General features: G+C 47.9%; 1 protein-coding gene and 1 pseudogene across 9 annotated transcripts in view; one reads left to right on the top strand and one right to left on the bottom strand.

The window, feature by feature from the left end:
• The window catches only part of CACNA1C (calcium voltage-gated channel subunit alpha1 C), a 649,893-nt gene extending 638,019 nt beyond the window's left edge, over window positions 1-11,874 (top strand). For all 9 annotated transcript variants that reach the window (XM_078075431.1, XM_078075429.1, XM_078075427.1 and 6 more), the window contains 5 exons: window positions 1,628-1,756; window positions 4,838-4,944; window positions 5,240-5,343; window positions 7,468-7,803; window positions 9,755-11,874. In XM_078075431.1, coding sequence (XP_077931557.1) covers window positions 1,628-1,756; window positions 4,838-4,944; window positions 5,240-5,343; window positions 7,468-7,803; window positions 9,755-10,057 — 979 coding nt within the window. In that variant the 3' untranslated portion in view covers window positions 10,058-11,874. The remainder of the gene's footprint in view (window positions 1-1,627; window positions 1,757-4,837; window positions 4,945-5,239; window positions 5,344-7,467; window positions 7,804-9,754) is intronic.
• LOC118537571 (thymocyte nuclear protein 1 pseudogene) lies at window positions 2,347-3,149 on the bottom strand (annotated as a pseudogene).
• Window positions 11,875-24,003: the final 12,129 nt, after the last annotated feature.

The raw sequence follows: 24,003 nt of genomic DNA, 5'->3' as shown, positions 1-24,003 counted from the left end.
CAACTGAATTGGGGTCAGAACTCAGATCTCCTTGGGTCCTAACCCAGAGATGCTTATTCCGTATGGAATCCTGATCCTGATCTTACTGTTCCCATGGCTCTGCTGCTTCGTCAGCAACTGTGGGAGGAAGAGGCCACAGCGGTCGTGTGAGTGTGTGGGCATATGTGTGCACGTGTTCACTGTGTGAGTGTGTGGGCACGTGTATGCCTGTTCACTGTGTGTGTGGGATGTGTGTGCACATGTTCACTGTGTGTGGGCATGTGTGTGCGCATATTCACTGTGTGAGTGTGTGGGTGCGTGTGGGCGTGTTCACTGTGTGTGTGGGCATGTGTGTGTTCACTGTGTGAGTGTGTGGGTACATGTGTGTGTGTTTAATGTATGAGTGTGTGGACACGTGAGTGTGTGTGTTCACTGTGTGGGCACGTGTGTGCGCGTGTTTGCTGTGTGGGTGCATGTGTGCGCATGTTCACCGTGTGTGTGTGCGTGTTCACTGTGTGTGGGGGTGTGTGTGCGTGTGTTCACTGTGGGTGTGTGGGCGCGTGTGTGTGCGCGATCGCTGTGTGAGTGTGTGGGTGCGTGTTTGCTGTGTGAATGTGGGCACATGTGTGCTTGTGTTCGCTGTGTGGGTGTGTGGGCAGGTGTGTGGGTGCGTGTTCACTGTGAGTGTGGGCGCATGTTCACTGTGTGGGCGTATGTGTGCATGTGTTCGCTGTGTGGGCAGGTGTGTGGGTGCATGTGTGCGCATGTTCGCTGTGTGTGGGTGTGTGGGCGTGTGTGTGCATGTGTTCGCTGTGTGGGTGTGTGGGCGCGTGTTCACTGTGCGGGTGTGTGGGTGTGTGTGCGCGCGTGTTGGCTGTGTGTGTGTGCGTGTTCACTGTGGGGGTGTGTGTGCATGTGTTCGCTGTGTGGCTGACTGGGCACGTGTGTGCGCATGCTCGCTGGGTGGGTGTGTGGGCAGGTGTGTGGGTGAGTGTGTGCGCATGTTCGCTGTGTGTGTGCGCTGCAGTGTGGGCGTCTGTGTGCATGTGTTCGCTGTGTGGGTGTGTGGGCGTATGTGGATGAGTGTGTGGGCGTGTGTGCGCACATTGGCTGAGTGTGTGGGCGCGTGTTCGCTGTGTGGGTGTGTGTGCATGTGTTCGCTGTGTGGATGTGTGGGCGCATGTTCAGTGTGTGGGCATGTGTGTACACGTGTTTGCTGTGTGGGTGTGTGGGCTCGTGTTTGCTGTGTGGGCACGTGTTCGCTGTGTGAGTATGTGGGCGCGTGTGTGCGCGTGTTCGCTGTGTGGGTGTGTGGGCGGGTGTGTATGCGTGTGTGGGCGCGTGTGTGCGCGTGTTCACTGTGTGGGCATGTGTTCCTTGTGTGAGTGTGTGAGCGGGTGTGTGGGTGCGTGTGTGCACATGTTCGCTGTGTGGGTGAGTGGGCACGTGTGTGCGCGTGTTCGCTGTGTGGATGTGTGGGCAGGTGTGTGGGTGCGTGTGTGTGTGTGTTCACTGTGTGGGTGAGTGGGCACGTGTGTGCGTGTGTTCGCTGTGTGGTTGTGTGGGCGCGTGTGTGTGACGCCTCACCTGTGAGGGAACGGTGGGGGTAGCAGTTTCTGACTTCACTTCTCCCTCTTGGACCCTTCAGGTGCCACTCCCGGGAGAGCCAGATAGCCATGGTGTGTCAGGAGGAGGTCTCTCAGGCTGAGCCCTATGACGTGCGGCTGAGCGAAGACACCGAGTACTGCAGCGAGCCCAGCCTGATCTCCACAGAGATGTGAGTGCTGCTGCCTCGGCCTGGGCCAGCCCATATGCAGGACAGGGTCTGCGGGTGAAGGGCAGCTCCCTGGAATCCCTCCTCTGGGCAGGACTTGGGGAAGGGGGGGTCCCATGTCAGAAGAACGCCTGCAAAGCATCTGTCACCTCATGCGGGAGATGGATGTATGCCCCCGCCCACACCCACACACACATACGCACACGTACACACATACACACCACTGTCCCTGGTTAGCTTGGCCTTTCCTCGTGATGCGGTGCTTTCAGGAAGACTTCAAAACATTGTCTCATAAACTTTTTTTTGCTGAAACCAACTGTCATAAATATATTTTATAGTGAGACTCAGTACACACACACAAACACACACACACATTGGCAAATAAGTGTTCATGAAACTACTTATAATAGAGCCACCCAGCAGAGGGCACTGTTGGCAAACAGTGGCTGAGGTTTTCGTCAGTGCTGGAATTTTTTTAAGAGGTTTTTAATATAACTACAAGTCTAGACCCATTAGAAGGTTGTGACATTTACTTAATTATGATCATCACTTTCTTTTATATTAATGTTTTATTGAAAAAGGTACATGAAAACCACCTATGTACACAGCCCCAGATGAACATAACAAGTCTCCTCACACCTTCTTTCGTCTTACAAAAGCTTGACTTCTCTGGAGTCTTGTCTTGCCCATTCCAGCCACAGTGTCCCAGTTAACTTGGTTCCTTTTCCTGCAGCCTCAAAATAAAATCAAACTCCTCTCAGGTCAGGGGCTGAATGGAGAGTATCTGGCGAGTGGAGAGAGCCCTATTTTTTAAGGGGCCTCCAGTGGCTTTGTGAGCTTGGAGATGGGTTTTGAGCTCAGGCACCAGGGTCATGAAACACTTCATCTGAACAAACTGTACATCGACCTTGGACCATTTGGGGTTGTCTTCTTTGCTGGGTGGGTCATAATGGGGATTATTTTTCTCAAACTGTATGTGGTCTGGGGACGCCTACCTCACAAGCTTCACAAGTCCTGCGATGCCTGGTTCTTCACAGTTGCTCTGGTAGAAGGCTTCTTTCTCCCGCTTCAGGGCCCCAGGGAAGTTCTGGGGCTGGGAGTTGTGAAGGCCATCCCAGCATGCTGTCTGCTTGGGCTGTGCTTTACGATCCCCAGGGCTGAACTTCACCTCTACACCTTTGTCTAGTTGGCTTTCTGGCTCTGACGTCATCAGCCAGTAACTGCTTAGATTCTTCCTACCATTTTTAGAGGCTGAAACTTTCTGAGGGCTGGAGTTATCCCCTTGAGCTGATGCCCCCGCTGGTTTCTTAGTCTTGGTACATCTTCTTACGAGCCCCTTACTGTTCGGCCCAGCAGGCTCAGCAGCCCCAGCCAGCCCCTTCCGCCGGCTAAGCATGGTTTCCCTGCAGGGGCTGAAGAGCAGAGGATTCTGAAATCAACCAAGACATATGAGAGGCAATTCTGTATCTGCCCCCAGAAAACACCCCCCAGGTGCCAGAAGGCCAGGCCATGATCAGCACTTTAAAAGAAAGAACAGCATAATACAGAATAGCATAGGTTAGAATAAGACAATAGATAATAGTGTATCCAATGTCACAGAGGTATTATTTAGTGAAATATTTGTTTAATTGCCAATACATATATCCGTGTACTGAGCCTCATAAAATGTATTTATGACTGTGGGTTGCATTCAAAAAGTTTAAGGTGCATTGTTTTAGAAGCTTTGCTAAAAGCACTTTATAATAAGGAAGGACCAGCTCCTCAGCCTTTTGATTTTTAGAGACTGCAAATTTTTACATGGCCACATACCCTAGAAATCAGGAAAAGCATATGCTTCAATCCATTTTGGCTCTGGTGCTTGGTGCATCCAGGCACTCTGCTAGATCATGAATAAACCGGCCTCGGCACTCAAGGATATTTTTCAAACCACTTAAGATCTCAGAAGAGGGAGATAACATGGAGATTTTCACTCACAGGGTAGTACAAGCAATGAAGGGGACAGACATTCAGAGGAGGTTGAGGTCAAGGTGACCATAACAGGCTCCTGGCACAAGATGAAATAGAAGCTGGGTCTTCAAGAGTGGGTACAATTTGGATAAGAAGAAAATACAATAGGGAAAGCTTACCACGTTGAAAATGAGAAGAAAGGTTTGGAGGTTTTTTGGTCAGAAATTTTCCTGCACATGTACCAAGGATCAAAGCCAGTATGCTAGGAGCAGGGACGGCCACACATTCTCTGCCCTCAAAGCATGTGGAGTTACACCAGGGACAGAGTCAGTGGTCTCATCCGTAAAGTGAAGGGATTAGAAAGCACCTGTCTTCTTGGCCGGCAGGCTACTCCCCCTGGGGACTGTGAAATCAACTTAGTGGATTGCAACTGACATTGTTTAGTGACATAGAAAAGACTGAAGTAGAATAGAAACCACCAGAGGGCAATGCATGCAAAAAAGGTAAATATGGTTCAAGAAGTTGAGTTCGAGTAGGTGTGTATATGAATGGGACAATGTACAGTCTATTTCTCATTGTGAGTCCCCATCCAAAAGGCCTAGCAGCCAGGCCCCTTACAGCTCTGCTATTCACTGACTGGCTGACTGGAGATTTGTCCGTAGGCAGCTGCTTATGTGGCTTGATGATGAAGGGTGGGCAGGCCAGGGAGAAATTAGGGAGAGGGGGAGAAGTTTGGGCTGAAGTCGGGAGTGGTCAGGGTAACTAGCATCCACATATGTAAACAGAGGAGCCTAGGCTGTTCCTGGAAAGAATCTTGTGGGCCTAACATTTTTTGCCAACTTTCTCACCAACTTTGACTCAAGAGTGCTTCTACTGCCGAAAATCAGAAATGCGAGGCTTCTGAGCAGACAGGCTGTGGGTGAGGAGCCGAGAACATCCGTGATGTGGGAGAGCCAGGCCGAGCCTGGCTGGGGGGGCCGAGCTCCTGTCGCCCGCTCCCCGAACCTTTACGAAAGCACAAAGCAGGGGTTCCCTTCACTAAGGAAAAAAGCAAACTGCCTTCAGGGGGTGGCAGCTCTCCGTATCGGGTGGCGCTTCCCGGCTCGCAGAATAAGCACCAGGAGTTCTCTGTTCCAGGCTCTCCTATCAGGACGATGAAAATCGGCAATTAACACCACCTGAGGGGGACAAGAGAGGCGTCCAGCAATCTCCAAAGAGGGGTTTCCTCCGCTCTGCCTCACTAGGTAAATACTCACCTCTCTCTCTCTTCAGATGTGGCGAATCAGGCACTCGAGTGACTGGCTCAGACAGCCCCACGCAGGGGCTGGGCAGATTTCCGGAGCAATGAGATGGGATTCCAAGGCCAGGGCTTGCGGGGCTGGGATTTGGCCATATGCTACGTGTTATGAGAGGCGAACGGTAGGGAGGTGTTGACTCCGGGGCCACTCACACGGCTCCTTGCACCCCCCATGGTCTGAGGCTCACAGACCTGGGTCCCTTTTCCCTGTGCTGATCACAGTTCTTTGGCTGGCTTTGCAGGTCGAAGGGCCTCCTTCCACCTCGAATGTCTGAAGCGACAGAAGAATCAAGGGGGAGACGTCTCTCAGAAGACAGTTCTGCCCTTGCATCTGGTTCATCATCAGGTAGCCCAGACTTTAGGAGGCATCACTGGCCAGCACCCCGCAGGCTACACAACCCCCGTGCTTATGGCAAATCCCAAGACCCCACTCAGTCCTCCTGTCTTGGACCACTGATAGCTCTAGCCCCTGGCCCTAACAGCCCCACATGAGGGGACTCGTCCATGCAAGTGAGAACCTTAACAAGGTCTGTCGTTTCCCTGGGGGGGTGGAGGGACACCTAGGAAATACTGGCGAACAGGAGCTCCTCACATGGTTCAGAAGGATCGGCAGCTCCAGTATTCTGCCTGACCTTCTTCCTACAATGGCACAGATGTTCCCTCCACAGACATCGGCTTACACCACAGAGCACTCGGGCAGACGTAATCATACCTAGAGTTGCAAAATACCTGGAGATCTAGCTGCACACAAACCCATCCCCCGAAATATAGAAGTGATTAAAGAATCTGCCAGCAACATGATCAGGAGTAGAGACTGATGTCCAAGGAGAACAGGTTCAGAAGATTCGATAATTGAAATATCTCTTGGCATGGCTGACTCCAGCTGAGCCAGTGAAATCCAAGACATCAGTATCCAACATGTTCTCAGTATCTTAGAACTAATGGAAGCCTCAAAGAATCAAAGGCCAGTCCCTTACCTCTAGGCAAATTAGAGCCCAAATTTCCCAAACTTTTTTCCTCTCTAAGTATATACTCCCTCACCACAAGCCTATGCATTAAATGGGTTTTTTTTTTTTAATACCCAAGGGCATTCATCTGCCAATCAAGGCTTAAAATGTGCTTAAGATGGCCAGTGTGGCTCAGCTAAGTTGATACTATTTCAGCTCACAGGACTCACCGTGTCGCTTAGCCTGTGCGGCATGGCCAGCACACACATGATTTCCGTGGGGCTTTCTGGAGTATTGAGCGTAGCCTTACACTTCCCTCAGATCTCCAGGGAACCAGCGACCCCAGGCTGGGGACCGTCCAGAGCTGTGGGCAGAAGAGACTAGCAGGCTGATTGGGGGCAAGGGGACACTGCGTGTGCTATTTTTAAAGATTTCTAGAAGTCCATTTCACCCATGTGTTCTTACCATGCTACGGGAGAGAACCTATTCTTTATTTACACTTGCCCCTCCATGCCTTCCCACTGCCCCCCCAGCCCCGGCTGCAGGGTTCCCTTCCCTCTGCCTCTCGGCTGGGCTCTCCCACTGCACAGTGCCACTCTCTGTGGACACCAGCTCAGAGCGGGTCCTTGTGGTACTGACACGAGTGTCAGGCCCCAGCCTCAGGATTCTCGAGCATAATGGGGGCCAGAAGACACAACATGTAAATACAGTGTAAGATTTGAACAACAGTAAAAAAAAATTTTTAATTTAAAAAAACAAAAAACAGGGGCGCCTGGGTGGCTCAGTTGGTTAAGCGACTGCCTTCGGCTCAGGTCATGATCCTGGAGTCCCGGGATCGAGTCCCGCATCGGGCTCCCTGCTCGGCAGGGAGTCTGCTTCTCCCTCTGACCCTCCTCCCTCTCATGCTCTCTGTCTCTCGTTCTCTCTCTCTCAAATAAATAAATAAAATCTTAAAAAAAAAAAAAAAAACAGAAGATTTGAACAACAGTTCAGAGATGACCTGAGCTAAGGATCAGCAGGACATGATGCATGGCCTGATTAACTGTAAGAATTAAAACCAAGTACGGGTTCTGTCTAGATCTTTGTGGTGCACAGTATACTTCTTCACAGGCTTTATTTCACTTGGACCTCATGTCAACCCCACAAGATAGGGAGATAGAGGGCATTGGTGTCCTGGTTTTACAGACGATGAGGGCAGCATTCTTTCTAGACTACTGACGAGAAAACCAAAAGCCAGAGGATTCTCAGCTGCCCGGCGATAGGGCCAGTGATAAGAAGGGGATGCTCTTGATTCCACTCCGTCACAGCTTTCTGAACTTAGAGGAGAAAGCGAGCCCTTCAGACTGGCACGGTCACAAAATCTATCTTAGGGTGGCAGAAGCTAACCCAGGGTCTCGATGAGGTCGGAGCCAGAGGGCTGACAGGCGTGGGCCCCGGGTGGGTGGGACTAGCTGGGAGCAGGAGCTGCTGAGAAAGCAGAGGTCCGCCTCTCCCAGTAACTCGAGCTCCTTGTGTGTCCACAGGCATTGGCAGTGGCTGGCCTGAGCCCCCTCCTGCAGAGAAGCCATTCCCCCAGCACGTCCCCCAGGCCGTGCGCCACCCCCCCAGCCACACCGGGCAGCCGAGGGTGGCCCCCACAGCCGATCCCCACCCTGAGGCTGGAGGGGGCCGAGTCCAGCGAGAAACTCAACAGCAGCTTCCCGTCCATCCACTGCAGCTCCTGGTCTGGGGAGCCCACGCCCTGCGCTGGGGGCAGTAGCGCCATCCGGAGAGCCCGGCCGGTGTCCCTCACTGTGCCCAGCCAGGCTGGGGCCCCGGGCAGGCAGTTCCACGGCAGTGCCAGCAGTCTGGTGGAAGCGGTAAGTGACCCTGGGCCGCACGGCACGTGGGGGAGGGAAAGGCCGAGGGCAGCCCAGGGACTTCGCATGAGGAACTGAGACGGGAGTCCCTGGTCCTTTCCCAAGTAGAGTGGATGTCAAGTCTCTTGGCCAGAAAGATCTGCACTCCCAGGGAGGAGGGCATGGTGTGCAGAGAACTGTGATCACACAAGACGCTAGAGGCTTCTGCTTGGGCAGGGCCTGCCGCAGAGGGAGAAAGGACTGAGTAGCATATCCCTGCCGCAGGCCAGAGAACGCCCCCCAGGGCCCGGGGCTCGCGGTACAGCCAGAGGGGAGCTCTGACTACGCCAGATGCAGGGGTGAGCCTGGGCTGTGTTTGCACACATAGAAAGTCGGGATCTGTGGAACTCGAGCCTGGGGTGCATTAGAATAACCTGGAGAGCTTTGGAAACCTAGGACACAGTAAATGGGTATTTTTTAAAGCCCTGTGATGATCCTAATGCACAGCCAGCGTTGAGAATCACTATTCTAGAACAAGAGTGCTTCCAGGTCCTCTATCCTCTGCCCTGGCCAGAGCATCTAGTGCGACCCTGGCACCACATTTTAGGGGACTTTGACAAACTGGAACAAGCCCAAAGGGACACGGCAAGGGATTGGCGAGGTCCCTAGAAGCGATCTCATATGAGCACTGGTCAAGGGAGTTAGGGAAGCAAACCAAGAAAGGGGGTGGCTTAGGAGGCCACAATGGGCATCTCCAACTGTAAGGTCCCTCATGTCCTGGGCAGGGGGTCTCGAGTGCAGGACTGGAGCGACAGATCAAACTGACAGGCAGGCAGATTTCAGGTTACATGAGGAAGACCTTTCCAACAGAGCTTTCCCAAAATGAGGAGGGCTTTCCTATAAAGGAGTGAGCCCGCCATTGCTGGATATATGCAAGCAGAGACAACACCCATCTGGTCATCAGGCTGTCATGCAAGAGGTGGAGAGTTAAACCAGATGACTTCTAAGGTCCCTCCTAGCTCCAAAACCCCTGTTCTTCACTTGGCCTTGGTTATTCCTCATTCAGTTGACAAATCCCGATTGAGTGCCAACCATGTGCAGGCACTGTTCTAGGTGTGGGGATACAGCCGAGAGACAGTTTCTGCTCTCAGGAGCCCATGCCGTGGTGAGGAGAGACAGATCGTAAATAAGCATGGATGTAGCATGTCCCACAGGGTGGGAGCTCTGAAGAAAACTTAAGCAGGACAGGAAATAAAGAGTGATGGGAGCAGGGCAAACGGACCTGGGAGAAAGGCATTCAGGCTTCACTATTAATCCCCTGTCCTTGGCTCAGCCTCTGGTTTCCCCGAAGCCGGTCACTAAAGCAGCCACTAGGAAGGAGGGAGCAGCCCTAGGACCGCCTGCTGGCCCTTTGGAGCTGGGGCGGAGGCAGGTGCAGACGTGGCGTTTTGCACACATCCCACGCCAGGATCCTCACCCCCACAAAGGTAGCCAGCCAGCAGTGGGCAAGGGGCACAAGTTTAACAGTTTCCCCAAAGGAGAGTGAAGGTTTCTGGGCAAGAATAATAGGGGGGCATCTAGGGGTGCCAGGGAGGAGAAAAGACAGGGCAGGCCGGGTTCTGCCTGAGCCGCGGTACAGCAGCACCCCGCGGCCCCTCTTCAGGTGTTCGACAACAGTTGTTGAGTATCCCAGCCAAAACAGCTCTCCTCCAGCCTACACATCCCTGACGCCTTTGGGCAATGCTCCGGGTCAGCTCCTTTCCTGGGAGCAGCCCTGCAACCACGCCTGCGCACGCGCGCGCGCGCACACACACACACACACACACACACACACACATACACACACACACACACTCAACTTCCCGAAGTCACCAGGCCCAGGCCCCTTGCTCCAGCCCTAAAGGGAAGAGTTGACCTCCAGGAATAATGTTCCTCTTTGGTTCTTCTTCATGGCCCTCCCTCCCCACTTCAGGTCTTGATTTCAGAAGGACTGGGGCAGTTTGCTCAAGATCCCAAGTTTATCGAAGTCACAACCCAGGAGCTGGCTGATGCCTGTGACATGACCATAGAGGAGATGGAGAACGCCGCCGACAACATCCTCAGTGGGGGCGCCCAGCAGAGCCCCAACGGCACCCTACTACCTTTTGTTAACTGCAGGGACCCGGGGCAGGACAGAGCGGGGGGCCAAGAGGGCGAGAGCTGCACCACGGCTCGGGCGTGTCGGAGGAGCGAGGAGGAGCGCCAGGACAGCAGAGCCCACGCCGGCAGCCTGTAGTCGCTAGGGCTGGGGAGACGCTGGGTTTTTTATTTGTTTCAATGTTCCTAATGGGTTCGTTTCAGAAGTGCCTCACTGTTCTCGTGACCTGGAGTTAACCGGAACAGCGTCTTCATTCATTTCGTTGGGACAAGACGCAGAGTTGGGTGGTGTGCAGAATCCGTTTTCCGGGGGGAAGGAAGGCAGCAACCCCAGTTTGTGTTGTGTCCACAGAGGTAGAGTGGTGAGGAGGAGTGGAAGAATCAGGGAGGGAGAGCAAGAGAAGAGATGCCTGCCCTCACCTCCGGGCACGAAAGAGAACCTCAGCTTCCTGCGGTAGCCCTCACCAAAAGGACCCTATGTCAAACGGGTGTCTTTCAACTTTGCTTGTAAAAAAAAAAAAAAAATCATTTTGCACATATTCTGTATGAGCCTCACTGTCTCCATAGAGCCGGGGCCCTGTGGATTTGCAGAAGGAAGCAGGGGTGTGACTGCAGCGAGGACCCAGCCCCGTCCCAGAGAGGGACGAGGTGCAGCCCGAGGCAGCAGGAGCTCGGAGCAGAAGGGAGCGGAGGGCGAGGGCTGTGTGCGGCCTCCAAGGCCCAGGCTCCCCCCCGCACCCCGCCCATCTGCATCAGGACCAGCGTTCCCTGCACAGGCCCACCGAGCTCCAGCCCAGCGGCTGGGCCTGCATCGGGCCGAGGGGGCACTGGCACCGCCTGCCAGGGAAGGGGCAGCCGGCCCTTGACAAGACGAGGTGGTGCTGAGCTTCTTGTTGAGCGCTCTTTTGTTTTAGGGTTTGACATTTTTCTTGATAGCATGTTGCAGTTTTCGGGGGTTTTTTTGGTTTCTGTTTTATTTTAATTTTGTTTTCCCAGGGGGAGGGGAGGAAGAAGTGTTTACAAAGCTTTGTACACCCACCTTACTGTTTTCACTTTTGCAAATGTAAATCGGGTTTGGTTTTACTGTATTATTTAAACGGTTGTGGTTTTCTTTTTCTATGGTAGGTTCAATAGAGCCGCCGTAGGCAAGTTTTACCAGCCATTGTGTATGCGCAATAATTTGTTATAATTTCCGTAGGTAGTAACAAAAATTTTTTTGGTTTGGTTTTATAATTTAAAGGTAATGCACTTGATACGGTCTTGCACATATGGGTGATTGAGTTGGGTTCTTTTTAATGCGAGGTGTATTTGTGGGTGCCAGAGAAAGGAAGATTGGATGAGCGAGTCTCTGCGAGTATGTGTGTGTTCTGTGTGTGTGTGTGTGTGTGTGTGTGTGTGTGTGTGGTGGGCTGTCTGGGCACCTGTCGTCCGTGTGTATGTACACCCACACAGTGCGCCCATGTGTGAATGAGTGTGTAGCTCCCCCTTTCTGGTCTAACTGTGGGGAGATCTGAATCTGGGGCCATTTGAAAGCAAAAACAAACCACTGTCTCTGCTTCTGAAATGGGAATCAGTAACTCTTTGCATTTCCTGTCCCACAAGATATGCAAAAACAATGCAATAATATTCATTTTAAAAATATAATTGTGAGTTGTGTTGGCATTAAAACTGTATTAAAAAAAAACGCAGAGAAATTTAAGGGAAAAACTCAAGAAGGCGTTTTGCTTCGATATATTCCGTGTAATGTTTTATTGCATTGATAATGTTTCTGTTGAAGAAACTGTTATACTTGAATTCAGGTCAGTTTCAGTATTTTACAAATATTTTTTTAAAACTGAATTGCAATTGTGCCAAGCGAATATAATGAATTGAATTAAGTTTGTTTTTGAATTCCCTTCTTGTATATTTTGCTGCATGTAAGTAAATCATTTTGTATTTGGAGTGTGACAAGCTTTACCCTTGAACTCTGAAGTGCTTTTCTATATGTGGTTGGGGGAAAGGGAACGAATATTCTTTTAATTTGTACAATGAGCAAAGGTATCACCAGTGTAAATCATTATTCTGCGATCCACCAACAGGTTTGGACTTTACTGTTTTGCATATCTTGTGTTCGCTTCCGTTTCCCTCCATTTTTCCAAAACTATCTGATAAGTATACTTGTACTACATCTTGCTTTGAGAAACCAGGACATGTCTTAGTCCTGTCTTCACTCTACCCATTCTGCTCCAGTTCTCTGATTTGGACTTTGTCTAGGGGCAGTCCTGCACCAGAAGCATCAGCATCCCCCACGGGAGAGGTGGCTGGCTTTTCTGTTCACTTCCACAAACTTTCCTCAGTGGTCTCCTCAGGAAAGCGTACGCTGACTGAGAGGCTGGAGCTAGAGTCGGGCTGCCTGGAGGCCAGGGAATCCTCCCTCTGGCAACTGCTCTACCCAAATTCAGACAGCAGGGCCCAGAGAACAGCAACCAGGTAAAATCTTTGTCCATCCTAAAGTCAGCTCTGTCTTACTTCATCTTTTCCTCACTCAGGAGCAGGATTTCCTCCAGACCTACCCTAGTGTGTGTGGCAGCTGTGGAGGGGACCAGGACCAGGCAGGACACATCGGGAGGTCACAGTGATAGTGGAACCGGAGACTCTGTGGGAGCGTCTCTTATGCCCAGTTTCGTCTGCCTAGAGCATCATCCTATCAGTGCTGTTTCCTTCAAATAGATTTCAACAATGATGGTTGAAAAGGAGGTGATTTGGGGAAAACAGGACCCAAACATCCAGGATTTACCCAGTGAATGTCTTCCAGTCCCAGTGCGCTCTCAGCCCTTATGTGAGCAACCTAGAAATTAAAGTCGGGGAAAGTCAATTCCCCAGTGAAGACGAGTCTCACTTTCAAGGACTGATCCATGAAAAAGTGGAGAAACGTGCCAGATACTCCCAGGTTAACTTACAGTCTAGAAGCAGAAGGGTTTCTTCCTGTTTCTCCAAGCCCAACCCATCCAAATTTTTTTGGCTCCTTTTCAGTGCCATGAAGCCCTTCTAGAAATTACAGTTAGGTGTTGTCCTTTGTCTGGTTTCCCAAGATAGCTACCATTTTGCTGCTAAGATATTAGTTATGGTGGAGAGGGGAGCCCTTTTGGATTGATATCTGGTTTTTGCTGTATATTTGGTCCCTGGATAGAAATTTAGAATCTTAATTGACCACACACACATACACAAACACACACCCACACCCAACACACGCACTCACTCAACCTTCATGCTGCTTTCTTTTTTCCTTTTGGACTTGTCTTCTGCATCACCAAATCTCGTTGGCCAGTGGCATGGGCTGTAGGCTGGGCTCATGCCAACTCCCCCTAGAGCCCTGCCTAAGTGTGGCCCCTGGCCTTTCACCACTCACACCTACAGGGTCCCTTCTTCTTTCTAGTCAGCTCTGTCAGAAGACCGGCTAGGCTTGCACCCTGCAAGAACAATGGCAGCAGTGACAAGGGCACCTGGCGCTGTGCTGCTGGGAAGGAAAGGAGTTTCAGATGGGAGTTCCCTGTGTAGGGCAATGGGTCTTTCTGGCCTGACCTCATGATCGACTGGTATAGGAATGACATAGCATACCTGTCATCATGCAGACTGGTAAAATCAATCATGAAATCATGAACCTCCTCCGCAGTGTATTAAGTGATGTCTACCCTCCACCTAGAGCAGAACTTTGCCCATGACCATTAAATCTTCTGAGAACCCTTGAGTGGCAGCAGAAAGCAGTCAATGGCTGAGGACCAACGGGACTTGAAGAAGTGCCATGTAAGTTCTGGGGGTTGGTAAACGATATTTATTTGTCCTCTGAATGGCCCAGACTCTTGTATTTCCACACTTTAGCTTTTTAATAATTAGGCATGTGCATGGCTATATTAAGCAGAGAGATTTTCAGTTGTCTCCTTTCTGCCTGTTTCTAGAAGTTTCTTTTTGGTCTTGAGGCAAAAAGAGGAGAATGTTTTCCTAGATTTTGGCTTGTTCCATGAATTTTTCTCTGTTCTGCTTCAGAGGCTATTATAGTCCCCCACCCCCCACCCTCTAACTTTGACTGGGAGGTCCAAGGACAAAGGAACAAGGCTTCCTTACTCTGTCTTGATCCTGTGACCCTGCTTCCAAACCTCAGGGGCTTGTCTGGAGCGAAGCTATCAGTTTCTCACAGACATTTTCCTTCCAGAACATCTCCTGATCATTCAGCTATAGATAATAAGGCAACCTCAGGAGAAGGATACCTTTCAATGCCTGAGAAATAAGAACACCCTAAAAATGAGGAGTTTGGAAGTCATCAGAAGGGTTTCATCATTCTTAAAGGTCAAGACATGTAACAAGAAGCTAGTTTAGGCATACAGAATAACCCTGGTAGTCATGTTTTTAGCCTCATCAACCATAATTATACATGTTGCTAAGGAAGATGATGGCATCTCCATCCTGAGGGACCTAGAAAAGATGAAATATCATTGTCTAAGAGTTAGAAACTGTTTAGCAAAGAGGCCAGAAAAAGGCAATCTGGTTTCAAGAGGACCCACTTAAGACCCAATTTAGTAAAACACTTGCTGGTAAGAGTGCAGGCCAGTTCCATTTTTTTAAAGACATGGCTCTGGTTGGGGGAAAGTGTTGGCACAGAGAGAACTGGAGGGAAAATGCAGGCAAAGCAAAGGGCATGTCTTGACTCTTTATGCTCTGTTCCTATTTTCTGGAAAGAAGTGTCCAGTTAATCCACGCAATGGCCAGTACAGGGGAGAGGATCATGCCTCAAGGATCAACTTTGGAAAAAGTGAACAATAAAATTGCAATCATTGTTTTACCAGACAATTCAACCTATCTGGCTAGATGTGGGGTATCTGCCACCCTGTCTTTCCTCTTTGCTGGTGTCCCTCCCCTCATACTAGCTGGCATGCCACCTAAAACTGGCTCCTGTTGGGCAGAAGGCATGAAGGGAAGCCTAACGTCACGCACAGTGAAGCTCTTAGTCACCACATCCAGATTCCCCATCAGCTCCCTCTGAGGAGACACAAGGAAAAGAGACAAGGGACTGAAGTGTCTTACAGCAGTCAGGGATGGGGTTTTTTCCCCTTCCCCAAGCCTTTCTCTCTATTCCAGCCTCCTGCCCGGCCCCCCCTTTTCCTTCCTCCCCGCAGTCTAGTCAGAAGAACAGAGAGTTGAAAAGAATCCAATGTGCAGATTCTTAAACAGTTTCTTTGTGAAGCTAGTTCTGGTTTTAACTTTTTTTTTATTTCAAAACAATGAAACCTTGCTTTGTGAAGCCAGATACCAATGTAACAGGCGGTTTCTGCCAGACTCTCACATGGTTGGGAGACACTTGAACACCACACATACACACTTTCATCTTCATGCACACACGCATGCACACACGGGCATGCACACATACACACATGCACACAAACACACTTCCTTAAGGGACAGGGGCTGGTGCTGGGGTTGAACTCTGCACAAATGATATTGTCCTCCCAGAGGGCTGAGTACTGTATAGAGAGACATGGAGAGTGAAGCAGAGTAACTTCCTTAGTAGAAATAGTGCCATCTGACCCTATTATTACTGTGAACTAAATATTATTTATCTACATTAAGAAATACAATTACTTCTACAATCAGACTTTTCCCTCATATGATTTTCAGAGGCTTGCTCCGGAGAAGATGCAGTAGTAAAGACTCTTCAGCTCGCTGGTATACTACAAAAGCCTTTTGATCGGTCTCTGAAAGGGAAATAGAGATTGCCAGCAGGATATATTGAGCTGAGTTGAACAAATCAACTCAACACTGAAAGTAGAGTCAGAGTTGGGACTTCCACAGAAATCCCCTCAGTCTCTACTGAATTAAGGAAGACAAGACAAAACTAGATAATTAAACAAAAGCTTGAAATGTTACATCACCAGAGTCAAATATTCTCCCTTCAGATCACATGCTGGCCTCTTCACGGCTGTACTCTCTTTTGGGGGGCACCCCATGCACCCCACTTTCCAGAATCTACTCTGATTTGATAAGATTCCTAGAAAGGGCAGCATGACATTTAATCTACCATAAATCAGTCATTTACCTCAAATTTGCCATCTAAAAATCACTCATGTACCTCATACATAAGAAAATGTTTCACCTAGGTCATTATCAAAGAAGTCTCTTGGTGGAAGAGGTTGTAAGTTTTAAGGAAGGGTAATTTCTATGTGAAAAAATACAGAAATGGACAGAGTGATTCCTTTTCACAGTTTGAGCCTGGAGAACTCCTGTTCTGATGTTCATGGAGCCTTCGAGGGTACAAGCAGAGGGATGAGGAAGATGAGAGTGAGCGGGCACCAGCCTCGGCAGTGAGTCACTGCCAAAGCTTGCTGAGGGCTGCAGGTCGCAGACACTGCATGAAGTCTCTCCTGAGCCTGCAACTGGGAGGGGAGCGAGAAGGCTCCCTTCTATAGAGTCACAGGAAGAACAAAAGAGGACAGGTCACAGCGTCCTGTTCCAAGTCCCCTCCCCCTAAGATTTCCCAACATGGAGAAACAACATCAAGGCTTAAAAGAAAAAAACAAAACTTGGGAAGGAGGGTCGACAATTGTAAACAAACAACCCTGTGCAAAGAGCTCCCTCATAAGGTAACTCCAGTGACCCAAATGCTATGGGCACTTTTCTGCTTGCACACATCACACCACCCATGCATCGAGCTCCATCCCATTCCCCCAAATTTATAATCCATCTCTTAGTTTCTCAACTAGATTAGGCACCACCCCATAGCCACTTCCTGTCCTGCCCAGAACATGTGCTGTTCTCCCAGAGCCTCGTGGGAATAGAGTCTAAGACCAAATAGGCTGTGGCTATCAAAGGCATAAACAAATCTGGACAAGTGGCGGGTTCCCAGCCTGTGATGCACTAGAATGTCTATTACTCTCATAATCTGCTTGTTTTATTTTAATACCCTAGAGCTGCCAAGCAGAACTTGGGTCCACGTCAGAGGCTCCAGAATAGCCCCTCCTCCCTCCTCTCCTCATGTCCTCCTGCTCAGGCCCATCTTCATGCCCCCAAACCAGTCTGTATCACGCTTGCTCTCAGCGCAACGCAGAAAGATGAACTGTCCTCCATCGTCATCCCCCCACCTGTCACCACCCCCACACCTTCTCCTCCAGGCTCCACGACTTCACGGTCTTACTGTTGTAAATAGTGTTGTACAGTTTGTAATCATCAAATAATCCCGTTGTCAAAGGCCTCGCCTGCTGCGCCTTCTCACCCTCGAGAAAGGCCAAGGAATCTAGAAGGGGTAACCTTTCAAGAAGAGCTTCAGGGTCATCTCTGTGTGAGACGCTATGTATATTCCTGTAAGATTGCATTTTTATCTAAGGAATGATGTTATTTAAAAAAACAAAAAACAAAAAACAAAAAACAAGAATTGCAAATAAATTTCTTAACAATGTCTACACTGATTTAATCGTATCTTCCCTCTTCCACATCCCTCCTCTTCTCCTGTTAGCTAGAGGTTACAAAAATACACTGAACTGCCAAATTACCCTCTCAGATCCTCCAAAGGGGAGGGAGGCTGGGAAAAACATGTGAGATCTGAATCCAGTGATAATCTCTAACCTTATTTCAGCAATTTATCCAACTTTTCCTTCCAATGAAAAGGTTAACAGGAAAATGGTCAAAAGTTGACAAGGAGATAGAAGGAATTGAATGGATAATCCACAAAATAGAAGAGCAGTAACGCCCCCCGCCCAAGTATTTGGAAAGGCACAAAATTGGTTTTGAATAAATGAAGGAAAGAAGGGGGAGGCAAAAAGAAGGAGGGAAGGGGGAGATAAGATTATGTATATTAAAGTAATTTAAAGACTAAAAATGCAAGGTTCTTTTTTTTGTTTTGTTTTATTATTAAACTGGCTCTGACAAAGCTGCCAGAATAATTCCCTGTGTAAAAATAATTTGTCCCAGAAATCCATGTGTCTTAGTTGAACACAATTATAACAAGAGAAACCCTCCCACCCTCTCCCCATGGATGATCAAGTCCATTTTAGGAATTATAGGACATCAGCCAACCTCCCTGCTTCTCCAGAGCCTCCCTCCTCCCTACGCCCCCACCCAAACCCTGAGCTCTGGAGTCTAAGGTTGTATGAGAAGAACAGAGGAGTGGAAAGGCTGGAGAGAGTAGCTACTGGAGCAGGTTGGGAGAGCACTCCTCCAGGACCTGCACAAAAGGTTGCAACACATCAGCGGATCCAGTCATAATGAGAGTGCCAAAGTTTGCAAATGATACCTTTAACCAGCTAGAACAGCTTCAGGATTTACCCTATAATGAAATTACCCTCCCTTGCATTTTGTATGTTTTGGAGTAAATGGGAGTAAAAGGAGGGGAAAGATAGCCCACGGCAGAAATTAAACATAGCCATAGGAGCATGTCACCATCCCTTCTGCTTTATAATTTGGTGTCAGCTGTTTGGGTCTGGCCTGGCCTGCAAACCTTTTTCCTACATCAGGTCTGCTTCTGCCCATTTCTTCCTTTCTCCCCCAAAGGAAGATGTGGTTATTGATCTCATCATTCAGAGTACTAGGTATTAATTGGGCCACAACTGCTAATGGGCAGGATTACTACATGATAAAAAAATCAGTATCCATCCATGACACTCTGACTTGTACTTTAATTTTCCAGCCTCCATAGAGTAAGCAGATCTAAGTATTCTTTCTATAAATCTCTACCTCTTTATTATCTTTCTCTCTCTTTGTTTCCATATGGCTTGCCAGGTAAGTGAGCTCAGCAGTCTCTCAATCTCTTGCTCTTCACAGCATATATGGATATACTAGCCCAAGAATTAGGCTGTAGAAAGTTGAGGGGGGCAGAAGACCCTGAACTGACCATGAACCAAAATGATGGGCTTCAATCCAGCCTTCGCAGAGCGCTATGTTGTATGTGATTAGACATTATTCCAGCTAATAATAGAATAACACTCATTTTCTAATTGGCTACAATCACATGTATATAGTTTCCTGGGGAACCCCACAGGGGAGAGACAGGGCAGAACTTGGCACTCTTGAACATTTGAAATCCCCCTTCAAATGGGTTGACCATTTAGCCCACATATTTCAGCGATGCCCCACTGAGGTTCCATGTGACACAATTTTGGAATCAGAAAATAGGGTTAATATATTTGTATGTAATTGTGTGGCATGGTTCCTGATACTCAATAAAGCCTTCTCCTCTCACAACTGACACATGCAATTCTAGCATTAATGTCTCCTCCCTTTAACTTAGGGACTTATTATCAAAGCATAGTTTCTGAACCAACCAGCAGAATCACCTGGGATGCTTGATAAAAACACAGATTCTTGTTTTACCCCCAAACTTGGCCTTACCACAAAGCTATCAAATCAGGTACTTGGAGGTTGGTGCCCATCAATATGCATTTTAGCAAGCTCTCCAAGTTGTTCTTATTTAGACCAAACATTGCGAACCACTGGTATCCAACTGATTTCCATTAAAACGCAAGGTCCCTGGGAGAGGAAACTTTTTAAGATTCTTTCACTCCATTACATCCCAGAGGAAACCAAAGGTCTGAGGGTATAAGTAAAAGACTTGCGAGCAGGTTTTGATGGGAAATGGGAGCAATGGTTGTCAGCCCTGAGGAGAGAAAACAGAGAAGGGTAGAGAAAGTATGAGAAAATGTGCAAGAGCGTAATGGTTTAGGTAAAAGAGCCAGAGGCATCATGAGGCAAGCTTCTATTTCACCTACCTAGGAATCCGTATTTGGCTAGGGAAGCAATGAAGTCAGATAAAGCAGGTGATCTGGCCTCTGTTTGAAGGTCCAGTGAGAAATGAAGGATGGCTTGACCTCCTGCACATGGCTGTCATCTTAAACATCTTTTTAGGAAACTGGAAAGACTTCTTCTGAAAACTCCTTTGAGGGTATGGTCGTCCTCAAAGTCAATCTGTTGTCAATGGGACTCTCCCCAAGTCCTCTCAGAACATCTTAAGTTAGAGGAATGCCAGCACTCCACATCAGGAATTAGACTAATGGGCTGGGACCTGATAGTATGAAAGAAGGGCAAGGAAGAGAAGACTCTTGGGTGTTAGGGGAGAAGGTCTTGAGGAATTGCCTGTACTTCAGGCATTCTCCAAGCATAGCAATGAGTGGCAGTCACCTCTAGAAATTCTGCCTAACAATCTTGAAGTGTCAGGCTTGTTTTCAGGAAAGGAGAGAATTTGAGATATGTCAGATCTAGGGTGGCCATATAGCATGTTGTCTAAAACTAGGACTTTTGAGAATAAAGGGGTCTGGCCCCTCAGTTGTCCCAGTCCAACAAAGACATTTGGTCACCCTGGTTAGAACCCAGGAGAGAGTATAGCCTAGAGAAGATAGAGTGTGGATTAGCTGGCACTTGGTAGACTGAGCCTTCTTTATCGCCATTCTTGCGCCTAAAGTCAAATATCCACAAACTGACCTTTTTAAATAAATCAGATTACATCACATCACTGCTCTCAACTGTCCAATGCTTTCTCATCACACTTGGATTAAAATCCAAAGTCTTTACCATGATCTATAAAGCCTAAAACGTCTGACCTCATCTACCTCTCTGCTTCTCAGACCTCATTTCCCACCATTGTCTCTGTCCCACTCACTCACTTCCAGCTATACTGACCTTCTTGTTGTCCATTAAACACACAAAATTTATTCATCCCTTTGCCAGTTATCAACTTATTGCCTCTCAGCACTAAACCCATGCTTTTTACCCTGCTCTGTGATACTGGAGCTCAACCTTATAAACATTTCTCCTTTGCCAGCTGGCGCAATGTCAGTACAGTTTTTGTCAATAAAGGGCACTGAAAGGACATGGTAAGGCCATTGCAAAATAAAGGGATTTCCTTTCACAATTTAGTGTGCTATTTTTAGGCACATAGACAGTGGAGCAGTATGTGGGAGGCTTGGTACTAGTCATCTCAGTAGCCCTTACAGACCGGCTCCAGCCTGCTAATGCTCTCCAGCAAGTTTCTCCACCATCCAACAGGCCATGTTTATGGACCAGTTGTGGCCCGTGCCCTCTGGCAAGTTTCCTTAGCACTGGCATGCTGTGTGATCCTGTAGCAGCCATGCCTCTCCAAGGAGGTCTGAATCAGCCTTGAAGTGAGTGATGGGGAGAGCTCTTCTAAGTTCTTTGTTCTTTCCTAAATTACTCTCCCTCAGCCCTAGAAATAGTAGCTGCTTTTTTTTTCTTCTAGTTTGGTAGTTAACCCCTTTTATAAGCTATAATTCTTTATATTAAATTTTTCCTATTCAAATTACTGGTGTGGGGTCTGTCTTCTGATTGGACCCTGATAGAGAATTGATATTGGAATGGTCTGGGGAGACAGACTCTCAGAGACAAGATTTGAGAATGAGTTGGGTCATGTGTTTGCATCTGAGGGCAGTGCTGAGTTCCTTGCCAGTGGGAAACCGGGTGCTAGTTATCCATGACATAGAGTGACATCCCAGTTAATTAAATTATCACCCGTGATGAAGTGTTAATTAAAGTGAATGCCTTGGGAACCCAAGTGGCTGCTGCACTTACTGTTAATAGTAATGACAAGCACTGTGGTGCGGAACTGACTTTCCTGAGTATACTGCAGCACTTATGGGAAGAAAAAAACAAGCTCAGGATCATAATCTGAGAGTCACAGAGCTTCCAAGGGCAGTCCTAATATAATATTTTATTTCGTGTAACCAATATTGAACACAAATTTAACTGTGCAAGTGGCTGAATTACAACAGCAGTTGAATTCACAGCCTTTATAAGTTTCTTATGTGAAAGTTAGAACATTGAGAAATAATGAGACCTTGAAACTTAGAATGGAGAGATCTGATAGGATGCAAGGGGAGTTGAGATTCTAAAATCTCCAAGTCACTCTGAACCTCCCTTTGCAATAGAAGCAGATCAGTACTATAACGACTAGCCTTCCTTTGCTGGAAAACTCTATGATAACTTCATCTGGGGCAGATGTCTTGAAAGAGATGCTTATTCTCCTCAAGATGCACTATCATCACTTCTTGTTGCTACTAGACCTACAACTTGGATCAAATCTCAGCATGTTTCAGGGACTCAGACACACAGTATGACCCAGGAGGAAATGGCTTATACTCTAAATGAATTACAAGACTTGTCTAATACATATGTTGGCAGAAACATGGGAATGTGTGTGGGGGTGGATTCTAAGGGAGTTAGAGCATGGAGAGTGGAATATAACTCTATGTCAGACCAAATTAATTTATATGGCACACTTACTAGAGATTCCAGATCTTGTATTATAAATTAGGCAGCTAGAACAGGCTCTGACATCTTATTAGGTGGTCAACTGACTCTTGGACTCAGTAGTGTCCTTTGCTTAATGAGAGTGAGATGCCATAGTTTCCATGATCTGATATGGAGGAAGGAACCTGAAGGCTTAGGAAGATAGGAATGTTGATGTGTATTTATCGTGTGCAACATGCATACCCATCCCCTCAACCATATCCCCTGAGAAGTCTCAGAAGTCCCTCCCTTCACTAAGATTTTGAGAAATAAATTAGTGAAGGACTACTTACATCCTTTCAAACTCTGTAATTACCCTCATTTGTAGACTAGATATGGCCATAGGGGATGCTACACTGATTTCAACAGGATTAATGGAATCTCAGAGTAACAAAAGCCAAGAGGCAGCATATAACTGCCTGACAAGGTGAACACATTAAACGGGCAGCAGGAGGGGTGCCTGGGTGGCTCAGTCGTTAAGCGTCTGCCTTCGGCTCGGGTCGTGATCCCAGGGTCCTGGGATCGAGCCCCACATCAGGCTCCCTGCTCAGCGGGAAGCCTGCTTCTCCCTCTCCCACTCCCCCTGCTTGTGTTCCCTCTCTGGCTGTCTTTCTCTCTGTCAAATAAATAAAACCTTTAAAAAATAAAAATAAAAAAATAAAAGGGCAGCAGGAACAAAGGTAATCAGAATGCTTTGGCCAAGTGGTGGTTAACTGATCGTAGAGTAATAAAAGAAATCACCTATTAAAATATTGCTAGATCTATGGTAAGAGTCAACTACGACCTCTGAACCAAATCCAGCCCTCTACCTATTTTTATAAATAAAGTTTTATTGGAACACAACTACACCCATTTGTTCACATATTGTCTATGGTAGCTTTCCTACTATACCAGGACAGTTGAGGAGTTGTGACAGAGACTGTTTGGCCTGCAAAGCTTAAATTTTTACTCTTTGGTTTTTGTCAGAAAAAGTTTGCAAACTGCATCTAAACCTTCTAGTTCTGTTGGTTAAAGATCTGGTTTGAGTCACTGCAATGGAGACTCATGACCTCTCATCCAGTTTCCAGTCCTAAGCCAGTTCACAGATCCAGAGACCCTTGGTTGAAGGGGAGACACTCTGCAGAATGGCCACGAGTATATATAGTAACCATTCCTCTAAGACTTCCCTGAAGATATCTATAGCCATTTACTAGAGTGACTGGGTACTGGAGAAAAGGAAATACCCAGACTACTAAAGGATCAGTAGACATAGGCTCTGAATTGACGTTAATTCCTAAGAATCTGAACCACCACTGTGTCCCACCAGTCAGAGTGGGGGCTCATGGTGCTTGGGTGATAGATATATGGCTCACAAAATTGTGTCTGATCAAAGAACTAATTTTACAGCAAAGGAAGTAGCAATAGGCTCGTGCCATGGAATCTTCCCATAATACCCCAACACCGAGAAGCAGCTGGCTGAATTGAAAGGTGGAATGGCTTACTGAAAACTCAGTTACAGAATCAGTTGTGAGACAGCACCCTCAAGCTTCTAACAAGCTGCAATATATGCTTTGAATCAGAGACCATTATTTAGTGCTATCTCTCACACAGGCAGAATATATGTACCCTCTGAATCAAAGGGTGGAAATGAGAGAAGCTCCTCTCACTATTATACCTAAAAAAACATTGGCAGAATTTTTCACTTCCCATCCAGCAACCATGAGCTCTTCTGGTTTGGAGGTCTTAGATCCCAATGAGGAAATGCTTCTCTCAAAGGACACAATGGTCCCATTGATTTGGAAGATGAGATTGCCACTTGGCTATTTGGGGCTCCTTATGCTGAACCAA

This window comes from Halichoerus grypus, chromosome 6 (genome assembly GCF_964656455.1).
Source record: "Halichoerus grypus chromosome 6, mHalGry1.hap1.1, whole genome shotgun sequence".
Classification (NCBI taxonomy): domain Eukaryota; kingdom Metazoa; phylum Chordata; class Mammalia; order Carnivora; family Phocidae; genus Halichoerus; species Halichoerus grypus.
Note: the sequence above shows the minus strand (reverse complement) of the source record. Positions and strands in the feature narration are given on the sequence as shown.